Here is a 16482-nt window from a genome sequence, read left to right on the forward strand (position 1 = left end):
CAAATTATTTGTGAGATTAAAACAGATTGAAAAAGTAAGAAGTGAAGAAGTTTTTGACATAGGTTTCTTCATGTAAGTTTCACAAGTTGATTTACAATGTATCCCTTTTTGTATGTGAAACTAAGATGATAATTGTTTGTATTTTAGGGTGATCGGGGTGATCCTGGAATTATTATGCCTTTGGAACCCTTAGGACCAACCGAGTCTGAAACCATTAGAGGAACAAAGGGAATTAAGGTTTGTGGAAAAAATTTGTATTTATATTAAAAAAGTGTGTTGTAAACAGGATTTAACCCAGAGTGAAAGAGTATTGGGACTAAACAAATTAATTATTTTGTTAAGATTTATAAATATAAATATAAATAATTTAATAATATTAAATAAAAATTACTAATTCATAATGGAGTAACTTTCTTTTGTTTTTACTGTTAGGGCATCAAAGGAATGGTCGGCATGAAAGGTGAGAGAGGTCTCTCTGGACCCATGGTAAGTTTTAAATATAACAGATAAAATAAATAATACTAGTATAATATGTTCTCAATAAACATAAATTATTACGATGGATTCTCTGTTACAAACTTTACTCGCTAACAACAATGCTGACCAGATGAATATATTCTTGCAATTAAAGTGTAATGAATTTTTTAGTTTCTGATAATTAATAAACAATATACGATTTAAATAAACAGTGCTTGTACTTTTATACTATAGGGTGAGAATGGAAATCAAGGCTTGCTTGGAGAAAAAGGTCTTCCTGGATTCAGCGGAAGAAGGGTAAGTTGTGTAAAGCAAGTAACAAATGTTACAAACAAACTAAATTTATTAAAACTGTACTGGAAAAATGTACATAGACTGTAGGGACATAAGTATTAGCCACCTAGTATTGTATTAAAATGCTTGTAGCTAAGGAGTAACATTGTGGCTGAGGAGTAACACAGAGGCCTGAGGTCCCTAAGTGACTAGCCCTTTTTTCGACCCTTTTATTGCCTTTTTTCCCTCCGAGCCCTGCTCAGGACCTCGTAAGTTCCTGGATTTAGCCAGTGAGTGCTCATAGCCGTTATGCCACTGGCTTGTGGTAACTTGTGGATATTGGATATAATAACTAGAAATCTTTATATTTTAGGGTACACAAGGAGTTCCTGGACGTAGAGGCGTAAAAGGTCCCGACGGACTATCTGGAGATAAAGGAACACAAGGATTTCCTGGACAAACAGGAGGGAGGGTAAGATCTTTTGTGCTTAAAATTGGATAGATAGACAATACAGAACAGAACACAGCTGATGATCTTCAAAATTATTGACAAAAATTTGCTGTTGATGTATTCAATGAATATTGTAAGGCCAAGAAATCATGAATTATTAATTCCTTGCATTCCTATGGTTATCTTTGCTGCTGATAATGCTAGACATACGGTCTACAGAAATATTTTGGCTATATAACATAACAGATATTTCCTTTTCTATCGGTGTAAAGGGGGATCTCCTTGGTAATTATAGTTTTTTTCCATATATATATATATTCCATCAAGAAATATATAATTACTTCAGAGGATGTCAAATGTTATATTATACAACTCTAAATACGCACAAAGCTTATTAAATGGTGGATTATTGTATTTTCAGAAATATTGTAATATACTATACATATATCTGCATAAAAAAGAACAGTAATATTATTATCTTATTATTTTATTGTAGGGGAGCGGAGGAGATTATGGTGATGATGGAGATATGGGTCCTAAAGGTTTACCAGGAGTGGTAAGCACTATTTACAGAATAAAGGCCATGGCCATGTTCAATCTGCCACTTCAACATTAGGGAGCTTTTGATTTGCGATAACACGTTTTAATTCATTTTGCGCATGTATCGACAGCAAGATGTGCTTAGTTGATTCTTCGAGACAGGATTTTTCAGGGTCCAGATGAGGACCAATGACACAATATTATTTAGTATCGGTAGTTTCTGGATCTTCATAAATCAGAAGCTTCCTATTATTTTTTATATAGACCAGTCAATCTTTCAATTCATGAAAATATTTTCTTCATTTCACAAATACAAAACTTCCATTAGTTTTTTATAATACACCTTGCTGAATTCAATGATGCTGCTCATGATTGTGTGCAGCTGTGGCTAAAACACAATATCTAAGTTGTGGATGCGATAAGAAGAAGAATACACTTATTGTTGAAAGTGGATTATAAAACATAATAAATAATAATAATAAATGAAAACTTGTATAGAGCCGGTGTCCCCCACCCATGTGGAGCTCATGGCGCTTTGTGCATTAGCAACGTGCGAGTACATCAGCGAATAGCGACATAGTGGATTACACAGTCACTGCATAATGTTTACTAAACACGTAACTTTCAGTTTAAGGGTTTTGCTAGAGGATTACCAGGAGATAAAGGATTTCCGGGCAATCAGGGACAACGAGGTCCCAAAGGTCAGCAGGGTGACCGAGGAGACTATGGACCTGAAGGAAGCGATGGTAATCGTGGTGATTTAGGTCCCAAAGGTCGTCAAGGTGAACCAGGCCGGGGAGTTGATGGAGATTATGGAGAACCGGGCAATGAAGGTTTGATTACATTTGTTTATACTTAGTTTTTAACTTTATTATGGTTACGTTGTACAGTAAGTACATCATGTAATTATGTCTATTTTAAAACAAAAAATTGATATACGAATTATAGCAATATTACTAGATTTCGTTGATAATTCATAATTACAATTACAGACTAGTAAAGTCTATTCATAAATATGATATATATATATGATTAGCTGCAATGTTTGAATAAATTATTTTGCAGGTGTTCCTGGAATCAAGTTTGGAAACAAAGGAGAACAGGGAGAACAAGGTGAACAAGGGGAGCCAGGATTTCCTGGTTTTAATGGATATAAGGTGAATGGAGATCGTGGAATGGATGGAGGAGTAGGACAGAAGGGGCAACAAGGACCTAGGGGATATAAAGGCATTGCTGGGAGTAGAGGTAAATGTTTTTTAGGTTGATCATTTTAGTGTGCATGTTTTAATGTATCCAGGTACAGTTGTACATTGTGGGATGTATTCACCATCAAGTGCAAATTATTACTGGTAGTCTTCTTTAACACTTTGACTGCCAGAGGTTTTTCCAGTTAGAAACTGCCACCGCCAGCGTTTTTAGCCCAATTCGATGTTTTTATTAAAGCTGATTGAAACTATGTATGTGATCTGATTTATATGTAATTTCGACTAAAATAATCATAAAGATTTTAGCTTTACAATGGTACCAAGAACGATTTTGAAATCGCAATATGTAAATCGTAATAGTAAAATAAAAGTAACCATCTTTTTGAGTTTTTCGTAGTTTTGCGCAAGAAAGTCGAGATATTCGCGATTTTGTGCAAGACATCACAATATGAAAATATCGCCCGGTGAGATCAACAAACAACGAAAAAGTTACTTACACGGCACCGATAGGCCTATAAAAACAAGTTGTCACTATCGAAAAATGTATTACATTTTATAAATCTTACATCAATGTTTCGCCAAAATCCACATAGTAAAGACACCAGGCCTAGTTAACCAGGCCTAAAGTTGGTCCGGAACCGTTTTACGACTAGGCCTAGGCTAGCCTAGTACTAGCCTAGTAAATTGATGATAATATCCATACCATTTCTAAACGTTCTAAAAGTTTGTTGCGTGAAACTCGGTCACTTACAGTGAAACACCAAAACAATTAGGGTATACATACAATAATAAAAGACTTCATATTGAAAATTTTTTTTTATTCAGATAACAAACAAACATGCCAATCCACAAAAACCTTTGTAGCGGCTTCAGCGGCATAGCTGGCGCGCGACCGATACACAATGCGCCAAGCTACTGTGATGCGCGGTGTATGTTATTTCGACAGGTACCATTTTGACAGTTGTTCGTAACCAGATTAGTTACTTTCAAATATAAAATATTGACGGTCCAGACCGAATATCGTGTCCATATTTATAGTATATACCAATAATTAACCTATCTACCGGATTTCGTAAAAAAAGGCGAAACACGAAGATTTTTGTGTTTGGCAGTCAAGCGTTGTGTTTCCAAACACCCCTGAAGGGGCAGTAGTAGAACCTAAATTATTATATATTATTATATATTTGCGCATTATTGGGAGGCATGGGAGGTTTACATTTGCATCAATAATTCATTTTACACACAGATTTCTGATTTGATCAGTACTATTTAAGATACCACAATGACATCATTAAAAATTGTCGATTTATGTTTAGATAGCGGATCTCCCTATGTTTTCGTGGGTGGTAGAATCAACCATGCTCCTATCCATCACTCACTTCTTGCAATGAAGAGTCTGCGCCAATGCTATTTTGTATTTTTTAATTGATATGTATGATGTTGAATAACGAATGCTGTTTTATACTTTTAATAAACCAATTAATTTGAAAGAATATCCCCTCAAATAAAAATATAAATAACGATAAATGGTCATGCATAGACTAAAAATCTTCCTGTACGATGCGAGACGGTTGGTAACTATGGTCACATATTTCATTGACCATTTAACATACTTGTTTTTGTATAGGTCAAAGGGGCGATGGTCCTGATGGACCAATCACCGGTGAAAAAGGAGAAGATGGTCGATTCGGAAGGAAGGGAGATCGTGGAAGACGAGGTCCTTACGGTGAGAGAGGACAAAAGGGATCAAAAGGTAAAAATTATTTTCAATATTTGGGGTAGCCTTGGGAGATATTGAAACTGATTTAGCCAATAAGGCTCATGGGCTAAATGGTATGGACAGGTCACCTTAATTTGTTCTGCAAAAGATCAGATATTCTCTGGATTAAAGAAGGATTTCACAGAAAGCAAGGTATTTGTTCATTTGTTATACAAATAATGAATGTTTATAAGACTGTGTGGGTAGAAGAATTTCAACAAATGAAAATATTCTATCCATCAAATGAATACCCAACATGCAGCTTACATCTTGAAGACTACACCACAGAAAAAAGGCAGCTCTCCAATTTTACATGCGAATCATTTTGTTGTTTTGTCCAAAAGTTTTTACATAAACTTGACTAGTAAAATCACCAAACTTTACCTGTACAATAAGCCATGTTTTGGTAAATCAAGATATACGGTTGTTTATAATATTTATTATCTAATTTTTTTTATCATCAGGTTACCTGGGTGGAATATGTGAAAATTGTCCAAATGGATCTAAAGGTCAACCAGGAGTACCAGGTTTTGACGGCTTTCCAGGAGTAGATGGCTTGCCTGGGGACAAAGGGAATGTTGGGCCAAAAGGCTTTGAAGGTGATCCAGGTTTCAAGGGTTTCAGGGGTTCAGCTGGACCTAAGGTAATAATACATTTCAAACAAACAAACTAAAATGAATATATATGCTCAACTCCAGCTCTACAATGTAGAAGAGGAGGATATATGTATCTGCCCAAAAAAATATAATTTTTTTTTTCTAATATGCCATTGTAATGTCAAATAATAATTATTCATTTGGACAACAAATTTAACTGAATTATATTATTTTGTTAAAAACTAAAAATACGAAAAAATAAAAATAATTTGTTTGTTTTAATATGCCATTGTAATGTTACAATAGTTATTCATTTTGACCAAAAATATTATCACAAAATGTATTATTTACCTGAAAAGCAACAAAATAGTCAACTTGTCTGACATGGCTTTATGTTATACACAATTGTAAAGTTAAAAAATCATTATGCACACATGCATAAATGTTTGATGTGAAGTAAAAAATCTCTGAAATGTTTTTTCATACCAAAATATTCTATCAAGACTACTGAAATTAATTTGTTGAGAAGTTTAGCATGCACACAATGATATTGTTAGATTCCACAATGTATTTTAAATGGGAAGTTGTTTCTATTCAACAGATAATTCTTGGCCCTAGATCTCTTCATAATTTTCTAATGGTTGTTACATATTGCTGTGTATTTCTCTTTCTTTTTCTTTTTTATTGTATTTATATGTATCTTTTCAATTCAATTTCAATTCAAGGTTTTTATTCAATAAAATGAAAATTTACATTGTAGCCAAAGGCTAAATTGTGTAAAATTTAAATTAATTAAAATCACATAAAAAGAACATCTTATATTAAAATGGAATTAGATAGTTTGTCTGAAATAAAAGTTGAATTTGAATTGATAACTTTAGATAACTTGGTCATCACAAATCAAAAGCTCTCTATTAGTATTCTTTTACTTTTTTTCCTTACAGGGAGAATATGGTAGAAGTGGCTCCATTGGAATGCAAGGTCCAGCAGGTTTTAAGGGTCCAAATGGTAAGTATATATTGGTATTTACCTCATAATGTCAAATAATCTTCCATCATTGCTTGGGCAGAGAATAAACTATTAAAAAAGTATAAATCAAAGGCCTTTATTAGCACTTACTAGATGTTAAAAAGCATCATAATTCCTTTCTTTATAATAGTGATGGAAGGTGACCCAGTGTAAGCGAAACTAGATGATGGGTGGAGTGCGATAGTCCACAGTAGAATTACTATAGAGTCTTAAAGACACAGTTTATTAATCCAATTTTTCATTTTGTTTGGTGGTCGTGACACCATGACTGAATTATTAAAAAATTGCGACTAATGTATGGTCATGTTGGAAGTTACAAATTAATTTATAATGTGATAATTGTAAACACGTTGTGTTGTGGTGCTCTTGGATAGTGGGTAATGTTTGTGAGACATTTGTTGGTAGATACTATAGACTGTAGTAAACTGTAGGTCTATTATTATGATTCAATATGTTATTATTTTCATTACTAGGCCCGAAAGGAATTTCAGGAGACCGTGGTAGTCAGGGTGATGTTGGACAACCAGGAGAGAATGGTGAACCTGGTTTAGACTTTGATGAAAATAAAGTAATAGATAGAGTAAGTTATTTCTATTCTTTATAAATAAATTATTTGCGACAATCTTTTTTTTTCTAATAAGCAGTGAAGCATCAATTTTGAAGGCCGATATATGTTGATTTCGCCTATATTATAATGATCAGGCTCACACACAGGTTTTATGCAAATTTCATTTTTAACTTGGAATTCAACTTTACATTATAATATATTTTTACCTTGTTACCAACTGTGAGTCACTAAAATATGCAGTCAACTCTCACAAATACCTTTGGGCTGGCCTAATATGTCTAGTTTTCTGGAATGTCTGGTATTCAGTATGTGTGCTTAATGGTAAAAATGAATTTGGGACATTTTGAACCTCAAGAGAAGTCTGGTTTTGTGAGAGTTTCTGGTTTTAAGAGAGTCCGGTATAGGGAGAGTTGACTGTAGTCAGGCCGATATAAGATTTATAATAGACAGAATTGTAGTCATTTTTAAGGAAAAGAACACCTTCCCCTTCTTTGTTTTATAGAAAACTTAAAAATAGACAGAAAGACATGCTGGGTTGACAGTGCCAATAGCCACTTCCTAAATAGTATAACTCCAAACACTATAATAGTTAAATGGTTTGGTGTACCATATGCCTATTGCTGGAAATGAGGTTTATAATACATAAATAATAATAGATTATAACTGATTATATATTCTGCAGATATTACGCTTCTCTACATTTTGCTATATACATATAGTATGTTGTTTTATAAAAGTTTTAAGACGGTGCATTTTTACTTTTTTTTTGTAAATACTACTTCGCATAGAACGCTTGTTGTTCTCTGGTATATTTCATTTCGAAACTTGAGGTGCACTGACAAGATCTAATAAGATCGAAACAGTACTGTCTGCAGATTGGATATATATATATTTTAACCTTTCTTTGACAGAGTGGTCCTAAAGGCTCAGAAGGGGCAAATGGAAGTGAAGGTGTTATGGGAGTTCCAGGGCAGGAAGGTCCACGTGGATTTAAAGGTTACAGAGGAGAAGGTTCTAGAGGAGAAAGAGGTGACATAGGTGATGAAGGATTTAAAGGAGCTGTAGGGATTTTAGGACAGAAAGGAGAGCGAGGTAATTGCTAATGCTAATTCTCTTTATTCATTACATTTAATCAAACAATTGTGATGGTTCCAAATTTTCTCTGTCAAGAAAAGAAATATAGAAAAATGTTCAAAACATTAAAAAAATTAATGAAACATGTGGAATACAAAATGTAAGGAAACAAACAGCTGTGTAAATGTGACCAACCTGTGTGCGACTATACTCAAACAAGGTTCTGTACAGGAAGATAATGATAAAAGAAAGGAAGGAGGTGGTAAGAATTTATCCAGAAAATCTTTTAATATCCATGACACATCTTAAGTCTGTGAAGTTTATTCTAAATCTACTAAAATTATTTTCATCATTACATATTATAACACACCTGAGCTGATTCTTGTCATTTGATTAAAGGATTATTGAACTCATTACGTCATCGGGACTGCAATTTTGTTATATACGCATTGAAGTGTGTTATATGCATTCTCTGTCACTTTCACATAGTTTTGTTGGATTTGTAAGCATCTTGTACTTACACGTGATCCTGTAGACCATTGACTAACAGTCGTTAAACAATAATTATAAAGTCAAATTTACACGGACAAGCAGTAACAGTAAGGGGAAAACAGTGTGCATGTTCCACATACTGAATGGGTTTCCGCTCAACCACCCTTGTGTTTTTTGTAAATGGTCTGTGTAAATTGGCTGTAAGTGAACATTCCAACATTAACTTTATATTGACATTTCAAAAGTACCACCTGTCTCTAAAAAGTAACAAGGCCAACAGCCATAAGTCGCATGCTAAAACACATAGTGATACCAGACCGACCGACCGACCAACCGACCGACCAACATAGTGAACTATAGAGTCGCGTCCACGCGACTAAAAAGCTTCAAAATATATCTCAAATCAATATTGGTTGATATTTTATTGTTTAAAGCTTATTACGTTCCTGTCTGACATCACCCAACTTGCTTACTGGCAGGGATATGTTATCATAAGCTAGTAGAAATGAGTTATTGCGGAAACCATTCAAAATATGGTGGTGATAAATTTGACGTAATCAGAGCCGCAGCAACAATTGTTAAAACTTCTATTTATCGAAATTTCATCAAATTGACCTCAAATTACTTTCAATAAATTATCTATGTTCATATTATAATAATTCTAGCTTCAAATAAAATAGTTCAAAACCTAATGACAGTTTGTTCTTACAAATATGACTTCTAAAATTTGTAATTAAGGATTAAACTCTTCCAATTCATTTTAGGCGATGATAGTTTGATCGTTCGACCGCTTGGACCTCCAGGACCTCTTGGAAAAGTAGGTGTTCCAGGCGTTGAAGGTGAACAAGGTTTTTTTGGTGTAACTGGATTTACTGGTGATAGAGGTGATCAAGGAGAGGAAGGAGATCAAGGACCTCCAGGACAAAAAGGATTTGCTGGAAACCCTGGTGTTCCTGGTTAGTTATTTTTAGTATAGTTATATTTTAGTGCCTGCAACCAGATTCATGACCCCTTTCTTTTACACATGGAGTCTGGACTATGATTTTGGTTGTTTAGGCTTATATTTTTTTTTCTGTGTTTTATTTTTTTACTATCTGTTCTTGTTATACTATGAAAATACAGGCAATGACTGTACGTACTATGAAAGCCAATAAATAAATGAAATGAAAAGGAAATGATACGTAAAAAGAACATTACAGTCGACCTTACTTGGTCTGAAAGCAGTTTGGAAATGAGAAAGTTTGTTATTAAAAAGTATGTTTTCATTTGTTTTAGGAATTTCTGGAATGAGAGGAGTACCTGGAGTACAGGGTGAAAAGGGCTACACTGGTTTTCCTGGTACTAGTGGTTTGCCTGGTTTCGATGGCTACCCAGGTAGAAGAGGTCCGAATGGTGACCTAGGGGATCCAGGTGCACCAGGCCTTCTTGGAATAAATGGTGATATAGGGCTTAAAGGCTCGAAGGGTGGAAGAGGACGATCTGGGCTGAAGGGAACACCAGGTAAAATGATTAGGCTTAAAATAATGCTAATGGTGACTATAATACAAAAATAAAATTGCTCGTGAATAGATAAGCAGAAAATTGGCCAACCATTAGAATGACTGTAATTCTATATTCATAAGTTATTTAATCCCACACCATTGAAGGATGTTTATTTGTTGCCACAAATTTCTTTTAACTCTTTACTGGTATCTCATTATGTTTTGACATTTTTGTCATTGTGATAAAGGTAGGAAAATACAACAAATATTAAGATTTCTTTTTAAATAATTCAATATTTTAAATATTATGAATAGGACAACCTGGTCTACCAGGGTTCCCGGCATTTTTAGCAGAGAAAGGCGAACCAGGACGAGGTTTTCCTGGCGGAAAAGGCGAGGCTGTCCAAGGTGAACGTGGTCCAGCTGGATTTCGAGGACAAAAAGGGTTCAGAGGTAGTCGAGGTAAAGTGGATTAGTTGAATACAGTACGGCGAGTAATGATAGTTGAGAAATTCCGATCTTGACCAATGTACTGCAAGACCATAGCCCCATTTTTCCAGAAGTGCCCTTTTTAAACTAGAGACCAGCAGGAAAAATAATGAGTGACATAATGCAGGGGTCAACTCTAACGCTGTATAATATATAAATATATATTTCAATTCAATAGGAAGGAATTCTCAAGAAGTTCTAAAAAATTCTTAAAGGAGTTTGTGCATAGAGACGAAGAAAGTGCAAATGTCCTATTATGAAATATATATTCATGATTTCTGAATCTACTATTTTATATGTGATGATCATATAAAATTATTTTAATTCCAAATTGTAATACAAGAATAATCGTAATTGTAGTTGCTTTATCGATCAATTTATTGATAAATATAAATTTACATATGCAGGTGTTAATGGTGTAAATGGCCTAGGAGGTAATCTAGGTGTCAAGGGATTTCCTGGTGATTTCGGAGAACAAGGAAAAAACGGCCATACAGGTATACGTGGAATAAAAGGTGCACCTGGCATGTCAGGGATTATGGGGCCAACAGGAGAAAAGGGAATTAAAGGTACGGATAAGATAAGCCAATAAGACTAATATTTATATATATTCGAAACTCCATCACATTAATTTTAAAACTAAACTTAGGACATTTCTACTGAATTATAGTACATACATTTTATTTTTTAAATTTGTGCTTCTTTTTTTTTGTAATGTATTAATCACTTTTATATTGTTTTAATGTATGCATACTCAGATATTTGTTGATTTTAATGCAATAAAGAAACTACTATCTTATGATGATTATAAACACTTATTAAGAAATGATAACCAGTCGGAACATAAACAATAATACTTGAGCGAGCTTAGCCCGAAGAGAAACAATTGGCCTCGCCGGGATCCTAGGTGGCTTAAAAATAACAATAACACAAGTGGAGACGAATGAGTGTGGGGTTTTTCAGATTCTCTTTACATCTAGTATATGCTTTCTTTTCTGTTTCAATTTAGGGCTGAGTGGAGAACGTGGTCCTAACGGCTTACAAGGAACAGAAGGCCTAAGTGGCATCCCAGGACGAAAAGGTTTTTTTGGGTTCAAAGGCAATGCAGGAATTAAAGGCTTTCCTGGTACGAGAGGAAATCCAGGAAGAAATGGCAAGGATAATTATAACTACTTTTTTATACTATTTTTTCACAGCACCCTCTATGGTTTGATGTAGTATTATAGTACCTCTGTAATTTCATAAAAACTCGCAATATTTCATTTTTCCAAGTTGGGAAATCTGTAATTAGTCAATGTAGACAGTTGTGTAATAGTAAGTGAGTAAGTGTAATATCTGGAGCTTATGCTGACATGGCCACATGTATTTAAAAGAACGCCATTGCGTGGAAAGGAACTGGCCACTCTACCACATAATACTTAGGGTAGTAAAATGGGCTTCTAACAGCTCATTCCCCACAGTAAGAATGAATACAAGACTTAACTTGACCTTTTACCTTTACAGATATATAAAAATATAATACAATAAAGATATAGTTGTTCTCCTGTATCCAATAAAAACAGTAAACCTGTGTACAAACCAATAGTAAGGTTGGTAGTCTCTAAGGGATTGAGGGAATTGAAAAGAGTTCCTTAAACATCCTTCTATGACTACTCCGCCCATTCAGTGGCGTAACGGATATGAGTGCTCACTGGCTAAACCCAGGGGCCTTGGAGCTTATTGCGCTACATTACGCCAAATCATAATTTGCCTTGTAATAAAAAAGAATATATCCTTGTTCTGTTTTGTCATTGTATTTTGGTGCTTAAATTAATTTTTTTTGTCCACAGGTCAAAATGGTGAAAAGGGAGAACCAGGTGCTAATGCAGATGATGGGACAAGAGGTAATAAGGGTTCTGATGGTGATTCTGGATTTATTGGGTCACCAGGAGTTCCTGGAACTAATGGAAGTCCAGGTGTCCAAGGTGAGTATTTTTAAAATTAAAATAAGAAAAATTATTGGAAAAGTGCATGTTTTACATACATATACATATAAGACCACCCAATAATTTGAAAAGTTTAGAAAAGAAACTATAAAAACTTTTTACAAAAATAGACATCATCAATCAATCTATGTTTCAGTGGAGTAATTGTATTTGCCTTGTATGTCAACACAAACATACCAGTTGATGCAATTCAGACATTATTTACATTACTCTCATAGAATACTATATTTTCTATATTTTAAGTTTCTTTCATTTTTCAAAATTAATTAATTTTGTTTAATTTTAGGCTATAAAGGATTTGTTGGTCAACCAGGCTCCATTGGCCCAAAGGGAGATTCAGGATTAAGGGGGCCTAAGGGACTACAAGGAGAAATAGGTCAAAGTGGACGTACAGGTCGCAAAGGTGTCAGAGGCATTAAGGGATATGTTGGATTGAGAGGTTTCAAGGGTGAAGAGGTATGCTAAACTTGAAGACATACTATAAGAAAGAGAAGGGTGTAGTATACATGCAGTAAAAATGATATTGGTACCTAAATTATTATGAAGAATCACTGCATAAATCCGAACTTACAGTTTTTAACTCTATACTTAATGTATGGAGCTATATGCTTAATGGCAATAAAATAAATGCGGTAATTGCTTGGGAAAAATTCTTAAATCGTTGCATACTAAGATACTGTAGATTCTTTTAAGGAATATTTAAATGAATATTAGCAACATTGATTTTATTTTTTAGGGTATTATTGGGCAACCTGGATACAATGGAATTTCAGGCTTGCAAGGAGTAGACGGAGAAAAAGGTAAGATATATTGACATGTTAATTTATATAAATCAAAATTACTGAAAATATGACAATGCTGTGGGTATCAGTGGCTGGATCTCAATGGAGATACAAAATAAAATAATATATACATTTCTATTGTGCCTCCATGAAAATCAGAGTACAATAACCATTGGACAATAACCACCCATCATGGAATGTACCATTGTTACAGTGGGGCAGAAAACAAACTCCCTTAGAGGTTCAAGTGATGAATATCTTAAAATCTATTTGGTTGGTAATTTAATAACTAATTTGAGTAACTTTGCTCCCTACTTCAAAGTAGTTATTACATTATCATCCTGCTTGTGCAGTACCTTCTGCTTCCATTGAACTAAAATCTAACCCGAGGCATCAGCGCAATATCTTGATGGTCTAGAAGTATGGTTCAAATCTGACCCTAGAATTAGTTTCAATTAATCTCATATCTCATGTGTTTATAAGTATATTTATATCATATATGTGATAATAAGTACAATTAGGTTAGAGTGGCTGGGTAAACATCTATTCTATATTATATAACACCTAAATGAATTCCTGATATTTGATTGGACGATTGTGGATCACATGGCATGCAATAGTACGCTTTTTTCATTTATTCTATAACAATTTTCCCAATAGAAACAAAACAAAGCTGGTGTTAATTTTGTTTTAATTTTAAAATATATTTAATTTTTGCAGGTGAAAGAGGCATAAATGGATTTATTGGTTTCAGGGGTTCAAATGGTCTACCAGGTCAAAGTGGATTTACTGGACCAAAAGGAAATAAAGGTCAACCAGGAGAGGTGTTTTCAGTACGAAAAGGTCCAGCAGGTGATCGTGGATTTGATGGTCAACTCGGTTTTAAAGGTAAAGCCAAAAGTGATATCTCTTACTTAACCAAAAACTGGCATAACAGTGGCTAGATCTTGATTAGAGTTCATAGACATAAAAACTATACTGTCACTAAAAAGCAAAGTTTGTTTGTTTCCCCACACTTCAACAATGCAACAAAGTAAAGTGTTGAAGAGATCAAATAATAAATCTTTAGGACATGACCACCCATAAAATAACACAATAACTATGGTATGGTATAGTATTAGAAAATACAGCATCAATCAAATTAGCAGTTTAAAAAAATTAAATGCATAATTAAATAGAGATGTATAAATAAAAGTGTGAACTGGACAGGGATTACTGTAAAATATTATATAGTATAATTTCTTAGTAAAGTCTTAGATTTTTACATACAGTAAATATGTTTTTATAAGAATTCAATCATGATTTAACATGTAATGCATTTAGTGTATCCAGTCATGGTCAGTTGATCTATATTGGGTGGCCCAACTCCATGGTGACTCATAAATATGTTTATGGAAATTTCAAAAAGACAAAGAGTGAAAAATCATAGAGAAATGCCAATCAGTGAATAAGGGGTGGAGATAAAGATAAGGGAGAAAAAGAGACAGTTGATTATACAGTATGTACGGGTTAAGACTTGTTATTTATTTGCATTTTTATATGTTTAGATAGAAGGTACCATACATACTTTTAAAGGTAGAAATGACAATTCATGTATTAACCATACATTACCATTTATTATCTTAAGGTGCAACAGGAGGTCCTGGTAGAAAAGGAGTAAATGGACTTCCAGGATTTCCAGGAACTATAGGCCCTAAAGGTCAAATTGGACCAAGAGGGTTCAAAGGTTAGTAGCACATGATAAATAATCTTGTAGTACAAAATTATTAAATTTATGTAATTATTTATGATTATTTTATAATAATTAAACTGATTTACGAATATTTTTTATTTTGTCCATTGAAAAAATAATCTTAGTATAGCCATATATAATAATGCAACAATAATTTCTACGGTACAGTATAAAGGTTTCTGCATATGAATCAGAAAAGTCTTAAGTTCAGCCTATACTATCAAAGTATATGTGTTTATGTGACAAAATGTGATGTGCACATAATGGACAATGATGTCATGTAACTACCATATTTGAGCACATCACACTTTTTTTGTCAAACTAGTTCGATAGTGTAGACAGAGCTTTAGTTACGTGATACTTTAATTCACATATTTTTCTCATTTTCACAAGTTTAGCATCTTTTAACTACTGTTCTACTTTTACTTTGTCAATTTGTCTAGGACCTAGTGGTGATGCTGGATACCCAGGTCTTACAGGGTTGAAGGGAGAGAACGGAATGAATGGTGAACCTGGTAAGGCATTTCAAAAAAATATTTTTAATTCTACCTTCAATGAAAACAGTAGAAAATAATTTAATTTTAATTTTGTACATTTTGATGGTTACGTTTTTCTGAAATAAATACATCAATATAAAGCACAAATGTCACCTAAAATGCTCAAAGTCAGACTTTTAATAATAGTTTTGGATTTTTTAAACCAATTTATGTATAGGCCCTGATGGACTGCGTGGGAAAGTTGGTGAAGATGGCTTAGATGGCCTGGATGGGCAAGATGGATTAGATGGAGCACAGGGCTTGCCAGGTTTTACTGGTCTTTCTGGTGACGTTGGAGACCTCGGTAAAAAGTTATACAGTATTATAAAACTTGGAAATAAAATATCAATATTCTTAATACCAACTTTAATTCCAGTTCCAGTTTAAAATCATAAAAGTAACATACAGTAATGAACTATTAAATACTACTGTATAGCCAAACTCTTGTTATTTCTGTAGAGGTGCAGTGTGTTTTCAGTTTTTTTATCAAAGAATACAATATTAAATGAATGGATGAACCCAAAAAAGAAGACAAAACAAAACCCCAATAATGATTTAAATTACATTGTATGTAGTTCACATGTATGTATGATATGTAGTCTCAAGTTGGCAGAATGTTGTCAAAACATGCAGAATGTGTTGGGTTGGGGAAACCTAAAATGAAAACATGTGGAGATGATTTTCTCAAGTTGTGTTTTTGTGTTTATAGGTCCTATAGGTCAAAAAGGCTTCCCAGGTGTTACTGGTGACCCAGGTAGGAGTGCAAGTTCTGCCATAGGGGTCAAAGGTGACCGTGGAGATGAAGGCTTTGCAGGTTTTGGTGGTATGTACTAGTGTTATACTAATAATTATATTGTAATTCTTTCTGTAGCTAGTTCATTAATTCATATTCCATGGTTTATATTGACCTTTGAAATTATTGTGTTTAGGCCTACTGATGATGTAAATATTAAATTAAGATCAAATTAATAAAAAATGTACCATTTACATTTATTTTACTTTGAGTACTCAAA

At 33.8% G+C, this 16482-nt stretch overlaps 1 protein-coding gene across 1 annotated transcript in view; it reads left to right on the top strand.

Moving 5' to 3' along the window:
* LOC144843817 (uncharacterized) overlaps positions 1-16482 on the top strand; it is a 34871-nt gene that overhangs the window by 10199 nt on the left and 8190 nt on the right. Inside the window, exons 10-34 of the mRNA XM_078700771.1 lie at positions 148-237; positions 433-486; positions 712-774; positions 1124-1222; positions 1698-1757; positions 2370-2574; positions 2807-2986; positions 4574-4699; positions 5170-5348; positions 6246-6309; positions 6804-6910; positions 7810-7990; positions 9229-9420; positions 9740-9964; positions 10261-10407; positions 10842-11003; positions 11444-11587; positions 12264-12398; positions 12706-12875; positions 13156-13219; positions 13922-14089; positions 14829-14927; positions 15377-15448; positions 15648-15773; positions 16179-16292. Coding sequence (XP_078556897.1) covers positions 148-237; positions 433-486; positions 712-774; positions 1124-1222; positions 1698-1757; positions 2370-2574; positions 2807-2986; positions 4574-4699; positions 5170-5348; positions 6246-6309; positions 6804-6910; positions 7810-7990; positions 9229-9420; positions 9740-9964; positions 10261-10407; positions 10842-11003; positions 11444-11587; positions 12264-12398; positions 12706-12875; positions 13156-13219; positions 13922-14089; positions 14829-14927; positions 15377-15448; positions 15648-15773; positions 16179-16292 — 3226 coding nt within the window. The remainder of the gene's footprint in view (positions 1-147; positions 238-432; positions 487-711; positions 775-1123; positions 1223-1697; positions 1758-2369; positions 2575-2806; positions 2987-4573; positions 4700-5169; positions 5349-6245; positions 6310-6803; positions 6911-7809; positions 7991-9228; positions 9421-9739; positions 9965-10260; positions 10408-10841; positions 11004-11443; positions 11588-12263; positions 12399-12705; positions 12876-13155; positions 13220-13921; positions 14090-14828; positions 14928-15376; positions 15449-15647; positions 15774-16178; positions 16293-16482) is intronic.

The sequence above is a fragment of the Antedon bifida genome, chromosome 5 (assembly GCF_963402885.1).
Source record: "Antedon bifida chromosome 5, ecAntBifi1.1, whole genome shotgun sequence".
NCBI classification, from domain to species: domain Eukaryota; kingdom Metazoa; phylum Echinodermata; class Crinoidea; order Comatulida; family Antedonidae; genus Antedon; species Antedon bifida.